This window comes from Lolium perenne, chromosome 2, assembly GCF_019359855.2.
Source record: "Lolium perenne isolate Kyuss_39 chromosome 2, Kyuss_2.0, whole genome shotgun sequence".
NCBI lineage: Eukaryota > Viridiplantae > Streptophyta > Magnoliopsida > Poales > Poaceae > Lolium > Lolium perenne.
Window position 1 is genome coordinate 288,797,282 of NC_067245.2, and position 12,413 is coordinate 288,809,694.

At 45.6% G+C, this 12,413-nt stretch overlaps 1 protein-coding gene across 1 annotated transcript; it reads left to right on the top strand.

Annotated features, from left to right (window-relative positions):
- The first annotated feature begins 9,125 nt into the window (after positions 1 to 9,125).
- LOC139835836 (uncharacterized) lies at positions 9,126 to 11,041 on the top strand. The gene is made up of 3 exons (XM_071825705.1): positions 9,126 to 9,671; positions 9,938 to 10,576; positions 10,751 to 11,041. Exons 1-3 carry the CDS (start codon positions 9,126 to 9,128, stop codon positions 11,039 to 11,041), a joined length of 1,476 nt encoding a protein of 491 aa, XP_071681806.1.
- Positions 11,042 to 12,413: the final 1,372 nt, after the last annotated feature.

The window sequence follows — 12,413 nt, forward strand, 5'->3', positions numbered from 1 at the left end:
TATTTGAGGCAAAAGAGAGCATCAAGAAGCAAATCCAAAACAACTTTAAGCCTAACATGCTTCCTATGCATAGGAATCTTGTAAATAAACAAGTTCATGAAGAGCAAAGTGACAAGCATAGGAAGATAAAACAAGTATAGCTTTAAAAATTTCAGCACATAGAGAGGTGTTTTAGTAACATGAAAATTTCTACAACCATATTTTTCTCTCTCATAATAACTTTCAGTAGCATCATGAGCAAACTCAACAATATAACTATCACATAAATCATGAGTCTCATGCATAAAATTATTACTCTCCACATAAGCATAATCAATTTTATTAGTTGTAGTGGGAGCAAATTCAACAAAGTAGCTATCATTATTATTCTCATCAAGTGTTGGAGGCATAGTATAATCACAACAAAATTTACTCTCCATAGTAGGTGGCACCAAAAGACCACTATCATTATAATCATCATATATGGGAGGCAAAGTATCATCAAAGAAAATTTTCTCCTCAATGCTTGGGGGACTAAAAAGATCATGAAAACCAGCTTCCCCAAGCTTAGAACTTTCTATATCATTATCAACAATGGTGTTCAAAGCGTTCATACTAATATTACTACCAGCATGCAAATAAGATTCCATAGGTTTTTTAATTTTCGCATCAAACAATCCATGTTTTAAATCAGGAAATAGCATAAGAAGCTCATTCTTGTCCATTATGCCAAACTAGTGTAAACAAGAAACAAAAAGATGCAATTGCAGGATCTAAAGGAAATAGCTTTGAGTACTTACGGCGCCGGAAAATAGCTTAGTAGCCGAGATCCGGAGTGTGAGTACCTTTTACCTTTCCTCCCCGGCAACGGCGCCAGAAAATAGCTTGATGTCTACGCCCCCCTCCTTTTCCTGTAGACAGTGTTGGGCCTCCAAGAGCAGAGGTTTGTAGAACAGCAGCAAGTTTTCCCTTAAGTGGATCACCCAAGGTTTATCGAACTCAGGGAGGAAGAGGTCAAAGATATCCCTCTTATGCAACCCTGCAACCACAAAGCAAGAAGTCTCTTGTGTCCCCAACACACGTAATAGGTGCACTAGTTCGGCGAAGAGATAGTGAAATACAGGTGATATGAATAAATAGTAGCAACGGCACCAGAAAAGTGCTTTGCCCAGGACAGTAAACAAGCAGTAGTAACGCAGTAGTAGTAACGCAGCAGTAGTAACGCAGTAAAACAGTAAACAAGCAGCGATAGCAGTATTTAGGAATAAGGCCTAGGGATTAGACTTTCACTAGTGGACACTCTCAACATTGATCACATAACAGAATAGATAAATGCATACTCTACACTCTCTTGTTGGATGATGAACACATTGCGTAGGATTACACGAACCCTCAATGCCGGAGTTAACAAGCTCCACAATTCAATGTTCATATTTAAATAACCTTAGAGTGTAAGATAGATCAATACGACTAAACCAAGTACTAACATAGCATGCACACTGTCACCTTCATGCTAAGAAAGGAGGCATAGAACACATCGATACCATCATAGCAATAGTTAACTTCATAATCTACAAGAGATCATAATCATAGCCTACGCCAAGTACTAACACGGATGCACACACTGTCACCATTACACCGTGCAGGAGGAATAAGACTACTTTAATAACATCACTAGAGTAGCACATAGGTAAATTGTGATACAAAACACATTGCAATCATAAAGAGATATAAATAAGCACTTCACTATGCCATTCATAACAGTGAATAAGTATTCTGTGAAATATAGCCTAAGAGACCCACACGGTGCACACACTGTCACCTTTACACACGTGGGACAAGGAGTCTCCGGAGATCACATAAGTAAAATTCACTTGACTAGCATAACGACATCTAGATTACAAGCATCATCATATGAATCTCAATCATGTAAGGCAGCTCATGAGATTATTGTATTGAAGTACATAGGAGAGAGATGAACCACATAGCTACCGGTACAGCCCCGAGCCTCGATGGAGAACTACTCCCTCCTCATGGGAGACAGCAGCGGTGATGAAGATGGCGGTGGTGTCGATGGAGAAGCCTTCCGGGGGCACTTCCCCGTCCCGGCGGCGTGCCGGAACAGAGACTCCTGTCCCCCAGATCTTGGCTTCACGATGGCGGCGGCTCTGGAAGGTTTCTCGTACCGTGGCTTTTCCGTCTCGAGGTTTTAGGTCGAGGGCCCTTAAATAGGCGAAGAGGCGGCGTCAGAAGGTCGAAGGGGTGGCCACACTATAGGGGGGCGCGGGCCCCCCTGGCCGCGCCGGCCTAGGGTTTGGTGGGCTTGTGCCCCCTCTCTGGCGGTTCTCGTGAGTTCTGGATGCTTCCGGGCAAAATAGGAACCTGGGCGTTGATTTCGTCCAATTCCGAGAATATTTCGTTACTAGGATTTCTGAAACCAAAAACAGCAGAAAACAGCAACTGGCACTTCGGCATCTTGTTAATAGGTTAGTTCCAGAAAATGCACGAATATGACATAAAATGTGCATATAACATGTAGATATCATCAATAATGTGGCATGGAACATAAGAAATTATCGATACGTCGGAGACGTATCACGTGCCAAGGAGGACATTTTTTCAGAGGCTGTATGGCACATATGAGCAAGCATATGTCCTAGCCCTGAGACTGCTCCATCAGATAGTGTCAGCAAACTCGGGGACTCAAGTATATTTGAAAATAATATTTAATCAAGGGATATTTAATGAATTTTTTGGAGCTGACATTATGAGCGCACAAGGCATTTTAATTCCTCCAGCGACACAATCTCAGCACGTATTACGAAATCCGCCACAGAACAATGATGCCTACTCAGATGATGAGGATGAACCCGAGGTTTGCGCCAACATCGTCCACCACGTCCCTAGTCGCCATCGTCGACAAGCGTGATATGTTGACAACGGTGGCATATTACTATTATTTATATCCATGTATGACCTATGTATGAGACATATGTGTATGTATGTTTCTGAGAGACACATATTTCTATTATTTCGCATAATTATTTAACATAAAATTACGTTACAATCGAAATAAAGATACATCGGCACTGCGAACACCACAACTTAAAATAAACGCTAAGAGTAAAATTATAAGCTTCAACTTTTGCCATTCTTCTTGCCCTCCTATGATGAACTAGCCTTGCCCTTCTTGCTCGGTGGCATAAAATCGTCGTCCGAGTCAACACTTGCGGATGCAGGGCTCTTCCCCTTGAAAAATGCATCGCTCCTAGCCAGGATCCTTGGCGTGAAGATGTCTTCGTCCTCCTCGGTTGATGAAGCCCGGTCAATGGGATGCCTTGCAAATTCTTATTGTCTCTTCTCATCCTTGGGTTTCTTCTTGTGAAATCTAGCTTGCAATCTAAGAATCTCTTGTCATATTTCCACCGGAGTTCGACCAGGCATACCTGTGTGCCTAGAAAAAAGCCTACCTAACTCGACGAGGAGGGTCACATTCGTGACAAGATCTTGGACATTGTCTATGTTATTGGCACTCATAACTGAAGAACTAGAGGAGAAAAGAGGAGCAACCATAAATCTAGTAAAACTATGATCGCTAGGAGGAGGCATCTTGGAGCGATTACGATTGTCTTAAACAAATGAATGCCCGGGGAGGGGTCTTATAGCATGCGACTTAGAGAAAATGCGGGAAATCTTGGCGGGAATTCGTGGCGGAAATATTGGCGGGAAAAAATAAGGCGGGAAAAATCAAGCGCAAACTTTTTCCAGGAAATCAACATTTATTTATTAATACATCTGACGAAATTAAGATGCAAATATAACTAAAATTAAAATACGGGCAAATCACTACAACGGAATTTGAGATACAACACGAAAGTAAAACTAAAATTAACATACATAGCTACTACAATAGCTCACCCTATTTGCCCTGCGTCCGGCGTGGCCATTTTCCCATCTTGTCGCCGCGTTCTTCTGCTGCCTGTGTCTCAGCAGCCCTTTCTCTTAATCTCTTCCTTTCTGCTTCACGGGCCTTCGGGCGCACCTCTTCCTTCGCATACCTACGTGCAGCCACATCATCCATCCGCTTCTGATTTACCTCACGATTTCAAGCTTGATCCGCCCTTCATTTTTGTATCCATCTCTCTCTGCTTTATCATTAGCAGCAACTTTTTCCCAACGCTGCTCCTCATGCAACCTTGCCAATGCACGCCGCTGTTTTTTTCTCCACCTCATGGTGCGCCCAATCCGGCTGCTCCGTGTCTATCTAGTGAAATCACTTGCACAATGGCGGGGGAGACTGCAACACAAATAAGACGGTTAATAAATGAAAACAAATGACATACAAATATGCTTTTTAATCATGCTGTTAGAACATACTGTAGGCCTCGAGGACGATGAACTTGTTTGTGCGGGTGGATCATGATCGTATTTCGTGCACATGAAATATTTCATGCCGAACTTCTCAGGAAAATCCACCACCTCCTTCACCTTTGCAAGGCGGCCGACCAACACCTCTCTGCTCTAACCCCCGGTGGCAAGCTTGCATTCTTCCCCTTCATCAGCCTAAAATCCTAGTCCGAGCAAGGCATTCTCATGTTGGCAAAGGCATGAGCACTTGTGTACCAAATAATATTGACGCCTATTTTTATAGCGAACTCGACATATAGTGCGGGGGAATTAGGCGGGAAAATTAAGTGGAAAGAGGAATCTTTGGAAAAGGCAGCATGGGAATCAATGCCGGCAAACCCGCCGGAGCTGCCGATGCATGCCTCCACAGCTGGTGGCGGCACCCCCGCCATGTCAGCATGCCGCCGCCGAGGGCGGAAGGCCCACCTCTCGACGTCGCTGTTAACGGGAGCTCAGGTAGCCCGACGTGCCGCCACCACTGATGGCGGCAAGCCCTGCCGCCACTTGCTGCGGCGACAAGTGCCACGTGTCGCCTAGCCAGCATGCCGCCACGGTAGTTTTTGCATTTGCATTTAAAGGTGGTCCTTTTTGGCATTTCACTAGGGCAAGTGGTCTGATCTGCCAAAATTTCCCAAAAGGAAAGATAGAGAAGCTACAGTAAGCTTGGACGATTTCATGCCCTGCTGTCCACGCCATGCACACGCACGTCCTGCAACGACGGGTGCGGCCAGGACCCGCGATTTCATGACGACTCGGCTCGACCACATCCACCGCAATCTTGTGATGTCGTGACCGCGAACGGAACACAACGAGGGAGTTTCTCATTTAAGTTTGACAAGCGACACGCGCGCGATCGATGGTGGATGGGAAAGTGTGAATGGCACGACGTCCCGGGCATTGCCGGAGCTCGTGAGGCGACGCGCTAGCAGCGGATGCTGCGTTTGTTTGTCGCCTTCGATAACCTTCCCGGCAGACCGACCAACGGAACTGTCGCCGGTGGCGAGGTGTGAACCTAGCCGGCATTCATTGCTCTGCGGAATTTCTCGCCCGAGCACCGCCAGCCATTATCCACGTGGGGGGCATCGCTGTCGTTGGTGGTGGGTTACATGGCACCTAGCTACAGAGGGATAGGTGATGGTCGTGATTGCGGGAACAGATTTGGAAATCTTCTGTTCTTAACTTCCGGAAAAATGGCTATATAGACTCATAGATTGTGAAATATTGATTGTATTGATCGATTATAATTGTTATTACATTGTGAGTCTTTTGATTGTTTATATAATAGATAAAACTTGGATACTAAGAAATCTAGTAGAGATAGATCTAGATTACAATCTTAAACTACCAAATATATCTAAATCATAATATACTCTAACACCCTTCGTAGTCGGATCGGTAGTGACGCGAATGATCTGACTGGAGGAGAAGCCGAAGACGTGGTGTAGCCCTTGATGCCGATGTTGATGAAGCTGTTGTTGTCGTGGTCCATGCTGTGTTTAATGTAGTCATCTTGAAATAAACGTAGTTGAGGTAGATGGTCTTTTAGTCGTTACCTTTGTTGAGCCCGGGAAGATGCTTGCAAAGAGAAAGACGTAGTTGTAGTTGTATTTGTGGTAGAAATAGTAGGCGACACGCCGCGGAGCTTGCTGGACTCGGGAGCGTGTTGGGGACAAAGGCACGCGCTGATCTTGTCAGTGTCAAGCGTGCGAAGACAAGGGCCATCATGAGCCATGCGTGTCAGAGTTGAATGGAATAATAGAGAAGAGAAGGTCTTCGTCAACGGTTGGTGAATAGAAGTTTTCCGCCGATATATCGGAGTAGACGAAGTAGCTTCAAGAAGAAAAATTAAGTATGAGCGTGCAAACAAAAAATAGACTGCAACTATGGTGGCAATGTCGTGGTGGATGAAGACAGCAATGTAATTATTGATGAAGATTGAGCTTCAGATGTAATGGATTCCGGGCTTAAACCCGATTATTCTCCATGCATGATCGTGCTGGAGAAGCAGAACCCGCTGGTGTTGACGAAGACCATGAGAGTTGGTGACGTAGCTGTAGATGGTTGTCGGTGACAATGACCAGCGACAATGGTCTGGCCCTTTGGTTGTGTCGGGACACATACTCGTGACGGGTGTCCCGAACGATATTGGCGAAGACAATCCAGCATGGTGGTGACGTGCGGACGAAGAAGTAAGAAACGACGCGTGAAGCTGTCCCTTGGGCGCCGCGTAGAACCTCCTTGACGCAGTCGTTGGCGATGATTTGCCGAAGATGAGTCAACGCCGAGATTCGTACAGAGGCGCATCACGACGACATGGCGAGAGAACGATGGGATGTTTGGTGGCTAAAGAAAAAGAAGGAAAGAAATAGATCTAATTGAAAAAAGATTAAATTTCTTAAACTATGGAACCAATATAAAGAAAAATTAGCTACCAGATCGCATGTCCCCGGCGGAGATCATGGAGAATGATCTCCCCGAGGGTGGAGGAAGCGGTGGGTGCCTAAACCCTAGGTTGTGGAAAGAACCACTCTGATATCATGATAGATTGCAGAGTATTGATTGTATTGATCGATGATAATTGGTGTTACATTGTGAGCCTCTTGGGTTGTTTATATAATAGAAAAACTTAGAGACTAAGAAACCTAGTAGAGATAGATCTAGATTACAATCTTAAACTGCCAAATATATCTATACTGTAATATACTCTAAGCCTTGTTTAAGGGTCACACTTCAAACTCGCACTCACAAATGTCATGAAAAAAGGACCAGCAACCGGGAAAATTTATGGTCCCGGCCTGCTCTACTTGCAATTCGGCGGCAGGAGGTGGGACCACGGTTGATGTGGGCATTACCCTTCGGGTAACTAGTATTGTACTACCTCTTACGGCCCAGCCAGGGGCCCATGAAGACACTCGATGGCCAGGTGGGCCGTTACGCCGGTTCCAAGGAAGGATTCTTGAAAGACAAGGCAAGAAGACGAAGAATACAATGAAAGTTTAGATCTAGGTCTCATTGTAACCTAGTCGTACCCGGATAGTACTCTCGAGACCTGGCTCCCAATATAAGGGCCAGGAGATGGGCTGCCGAGGGACACACGCAATCATAGTAATCATAGCCACCGCAAGTCCAGAGCTAGGTCATTACAGAACTTAGTCTCTCGACGAGATCACAACCGAAACCTTCGGCACCCCATTGTAACCCGATATTTTCATAATCAAGATCAGACAGGCAGGACGTAAGGGTTTTACCTCATCGAGGGCCCCGAGCCTGGGTAAATCGCTCTCCCCGCTTGTTTGATAACCGATGTCTCGTGTCAGCCTACAGGATTCCATCTACCCTAAGCCCCATATGGAGGGCATTGCCGGGGAGTACCATCGACAATTGGCGCCGTCTGTGGGGACCCTGTTGGCATAAGATCTGTCATCAGCAGATTCGGCCATGTCGTCGGCAGCTTCATCTACACCACCGGCATCACCACCGGCCCCTTCGTCGCCAAACTCAGGAAATTCGATTCGATTCGGTTCCTTCGAGTTTACCCCGCACAGTGACTCATCCCGCTCGACCTTTTCGGATCAGCAAGGAGGTTTGGGCATGACGTTTGGAAGCGTTCATTACAACGTCAACACGGAAGGGATCCTTCGGCTGCCTGAGCCGTTCATCTTCGGATCAGCCAGGAAACCATCTCCATCAGTCGCAAGATCGATTGCGTCCTCATCAGTCGATCTATCGGCCGGTTTGATGGACTCGACGAATTCTTCTTCAGCATCGATCACCCGGTCAATGTCCTCTATGTCGATTGGATCCGATGATTCCATGTCATCCGATATGACTTCATACTACTGCTTAAACTGTGATACCAGGCACGGATTGGGATCGAGTGATACACCGTTCGTATGCAACGCCAGATACTTATCGGGAGAGGAAAGCATCGAGAGTGCCATCAAGATGACCACTTGGGGGATGGCGCGTCACCAAGTCTACGCCACCCTCAACGCAGGAAACGTGGCGAACGGAGGAGGAGGAGACCGCACCCCCCCGTTCTAGCAGGCGACGTAACTCTGAAAAAAATGCCAGTAACAACAATAGCGATCATACTATCGCAGAGGAAGAGTGGGTAGCAGCTCGAGCTATCGTCATCAACAATACGCCGCTTCCTGCCGGAACTTCGGTTGGAACTCTCAATGCATATTGTTCTATTTTGGAGAAGAATCAGGAGCGACTAGCGAACGAGCAGGCCACCCTCGGTCGACGTCTACTCGCAGCAGATCAATCTAGTGAATGGCGGAGGGCCTCACGAGGAAGTGCATCTCGAAGCAGCCAAGGTGCAGGGAAGCATCGATCAATATTGTCTTGACTTTCGGAAGATGATGCTAGAGAAATAACGTCAAACCTATCCAAGTACTTCATGACCACAAACACCGCGGGTATGTTGAGACCAAAGACCGTCAAAGGAGCAACCGCCAACCTCGCGGCATATTTGATCAACCAGCAACCAGCGCCCGAAGGTCCGATGGCCCAAGCTCATCGGGGTGGCCCTGGAAAGCCTCGCAATCCTTGGAGATAAGCTAGTTCCACGGAAAGAAAAATCTACACTTCAAGCTAGCGGTTCGAGGCACCGTTCGAGGGATGCTCGAGATGAAATTACTCAGAGCAGGATCGACAGAGCCAGGCAACGGCGAGCGGCAAGGGAAGAATACGACAGTGATGATTCCGAGGAAAGCCAGGAGTACGACGGCGAGATGAGGGGAGATGATTGTTTAAGCTACAAGATCCGCGAGACAATGCCGCCCAAAAGGTTCAAACCTACTCCTACTGATGCTGCTAAATATGATGGGCAACAGGAGCCGGGGTCTTGGATAGACGATTATCTGCATACCGTAATCTTACATAAGGGAAACCAAATAGCGACGATGCAGTGCTTGCAGCTCTACCTGAAGAACTCAACACAAGCCTGGTTTAGAGGCTTGCCGAAGGGATCCATCAAATCATGGGACGATCTGGTAGCCGCTTTTGTCAAAAATTTCCAAGAAACATATAAAAGGCATGTTGAAATCGATGAATTACGTCATTGCCAGCAGAAACCGAAGGAGTCGATGCGTACGTACATCGGGATGTTCACCAAACTCTTGAACGCTGCTGAAGATGTCTCTGTCGACAGAGCAATCGACGCCTTCAGCGACGGTATTCGACGTGAATCTTACATAGAGGAGCTTGGGCGTAAGAAGCTGAAGACCATTACCAAGTTAATGGAAATCGCCAATAGTTGGGCTGATGGCGAGGATAACGTACGAAAGCCTCGTCCACGCAGTGACGATGAAGACGATGACCAGCCGAGGCATGACTCAGACAGTCGAATAGATCGCATAAGAAAAGGAAGGACCGCGGATACGATGATACTAACATGGTAGCCGCAGGATATTCTGATCGTCGGGATGATCGGTACGACAACAGGCGAGATGATCGGCAGGATAACAATCGCAATAACTCAAAGAATCGTGACAACTACAAACCACGACCCTCAAGGATCCCTGAATTACCTTTTGCTGAACAGATAAACGCTCCCTGTTACCTACATGCGTACATCGACCCTAAGGATGATAAGAAAAAGTTGAGTCATCTACTCAGGGATTGTCGACAGTTCTTTGAGATGCAGAAGTTTATCCAGCAGCAGCAGCCGAGTCCACCACCACCACCTCAGCACCAAGTTCAGCAAGTGCAGCCTCGCAACTCTAATGAGTCCTTCCCTCCACCACGGGGACAGATGAGCATGATTCACAAAACTGGTGTTTCGAGAAGGGAGATGAAGAAGCTCACTCAAGAAATCAACCTGGCAGAGAGTATTATGGCCAATATTCCAGAGTACATCGATTGGTCACCTCAGAGCATTATGTTAAGCAGAGCGGACCACCCATTGACAATCCCAAAGCCAGATCATGCTGCCCTGGTAGTTGAAGCACAAATAGGAGGATTCAATATGAGCAAGGTCTTCATGGATGGTGGAAGTGGATTAAATCTGATATTCCTGAACACAGTCAAAAATATGAGAATTACAATGAGGATGTTGGAAGAAACAGATACATGTTTCCATGGAATCCTCCCCACCTTACTAGCGTATTCTCTTGGCAAAGTTTATCTGAATGTTGTCTTCGGGAAACCTGATAATTTCAGGAAGGAAAAGATGGAATTCGAGGTAGTAAATTGGGAATCACAGTACCATGCTATACTCGGGAGACCAGCTTATGCCAATTTCATGGCTGTGCCACATTATGCGTATCTCAAGCTCAAGATGCCAAGGAACAATGGATCAAACATCACAGTTTATGGAAGATTTTCACGCTCGGATAACAGTGATCGCGAGTTTTAGAGGATTGCTGCCAAATTTGGAATAAAACAAGAACTTGTCGACTTCCCTTCCAAATCGTTAGCACTTGATGATAAGGAAGACGAGCGCGTCAAGAAATTAAAGAAGAAACCAGATGATCCTGCTCCGAAAGTTTCGGCAGTTGGGCCTTCGGTAGCTGATAGCAAGGCCTCTGCCGAAGACAGCAAAGCTCTAGCACTTGCTGCAAGTACTCCTGTTGAAATCAACGACGCCTCCAAAGCCACTGGCACATTAGACAAGATCGAAGATAAGAAGAACCCTCCTCTTGTTTAAGAATATGGGTAGCATTATACGCATTTAATTTTTTCTCTTTCAATAAGGCTTTTTTGGCTGCTTAGTTTTTGCTTACCTTATTAATAAAGACTCAAGTTTCATTTGTCTGAAGTATTGCAGTAATCCGGGACACCCGAACAAGTTTATCAAGACCTTTTTTCGTGTACTATAGTGAACAATGGTTTACTTGAAAATATACCCAAGATTGCACTCTAAAGCCTCTGAAAATACGAGTGCTACGATGCAAAATTGGCGGGAATCTTGCTTTTATCCTTTGCTACAAAAGCCTCAAGAATACAAGAGTGTTGCAGATAGCAAGGATAATAAACACATACTTACACCCATGACCGGTACTTTAAACTACAGAAGTACTAAAGAGCGATGGAGTCATCGGCAGGTTTAGTTCCATCGATTCGTTCGGGAGCTGATGTTAAAACATACATCGGTTGAAAGCAAAGTTGCACTTACGACAGGTTTTGAAACCTGCAACATGAGCTGATCACTCAAAGAATTTGCTGCCGATAAACTTACATATACATCATAATACGGATGTAACACGAGTAATTAAGATTTACTCTATTCATACTAAATCTTGCCAACGGCACTTAAAAGCAATTAAAAGCAAAAGGGAAGTACATATGTACACCTTCCGTCGAATCAATGCATCCGAATGTTTGGCTACAGCAAGCAATAAAGTATTTACATTACAGGAGCATAGATGTCTTTCAGGACTCTCCTTCTAGAACCCTTGCTTCTTCGATCACCTTTGAATTATGTTCCAGCCTGTCGACTACAATGGTAGAAGGAATGTGAGCCTTGGCAAAAAGATGTCCTACATCACCATCGGCATTTGCGATGGCCATCAGGTCTATGGATGGGTGTTTTGACAGAAGAAGGGCGAATGCAGATTGAGCTCAAGCAACAAGTTGTGCATGAACGAAGCTTCGGATCTTCCTGACGTTACCTAATTGTGACATCAAAGTCAGTAACGTAGGAGGAACCTCATTCAGGGGGAACATTATCTTCCACATTACTCTCAAGACGGTATAGCACTTGGTGAAAAATCGGTGCACTTGTTGCACCCGATCGTGAAACTTCGCGACGGTGGAAGCTTTTGATTGATTCCTCCAGAAAACCTCATCCAAAGATGCAAGATGGGTCAAGGCATTTATGCGTTCATGAATACGCTTATTCTCTTCTGATGAGTTCAGAGCTATGACTATAGGAAGCAATGAAGGAAGTAAAGTCAAGAGATTATCTTTACTCAAGAAGTTAAGGAACTGGAAGTTAGGATACTTACAATTCAAACTTTCTGTGGCCTTGTGCAACTCAGTAAGGGCATATCGTTCTACGTCAGTGGCTAGTTTGCCCT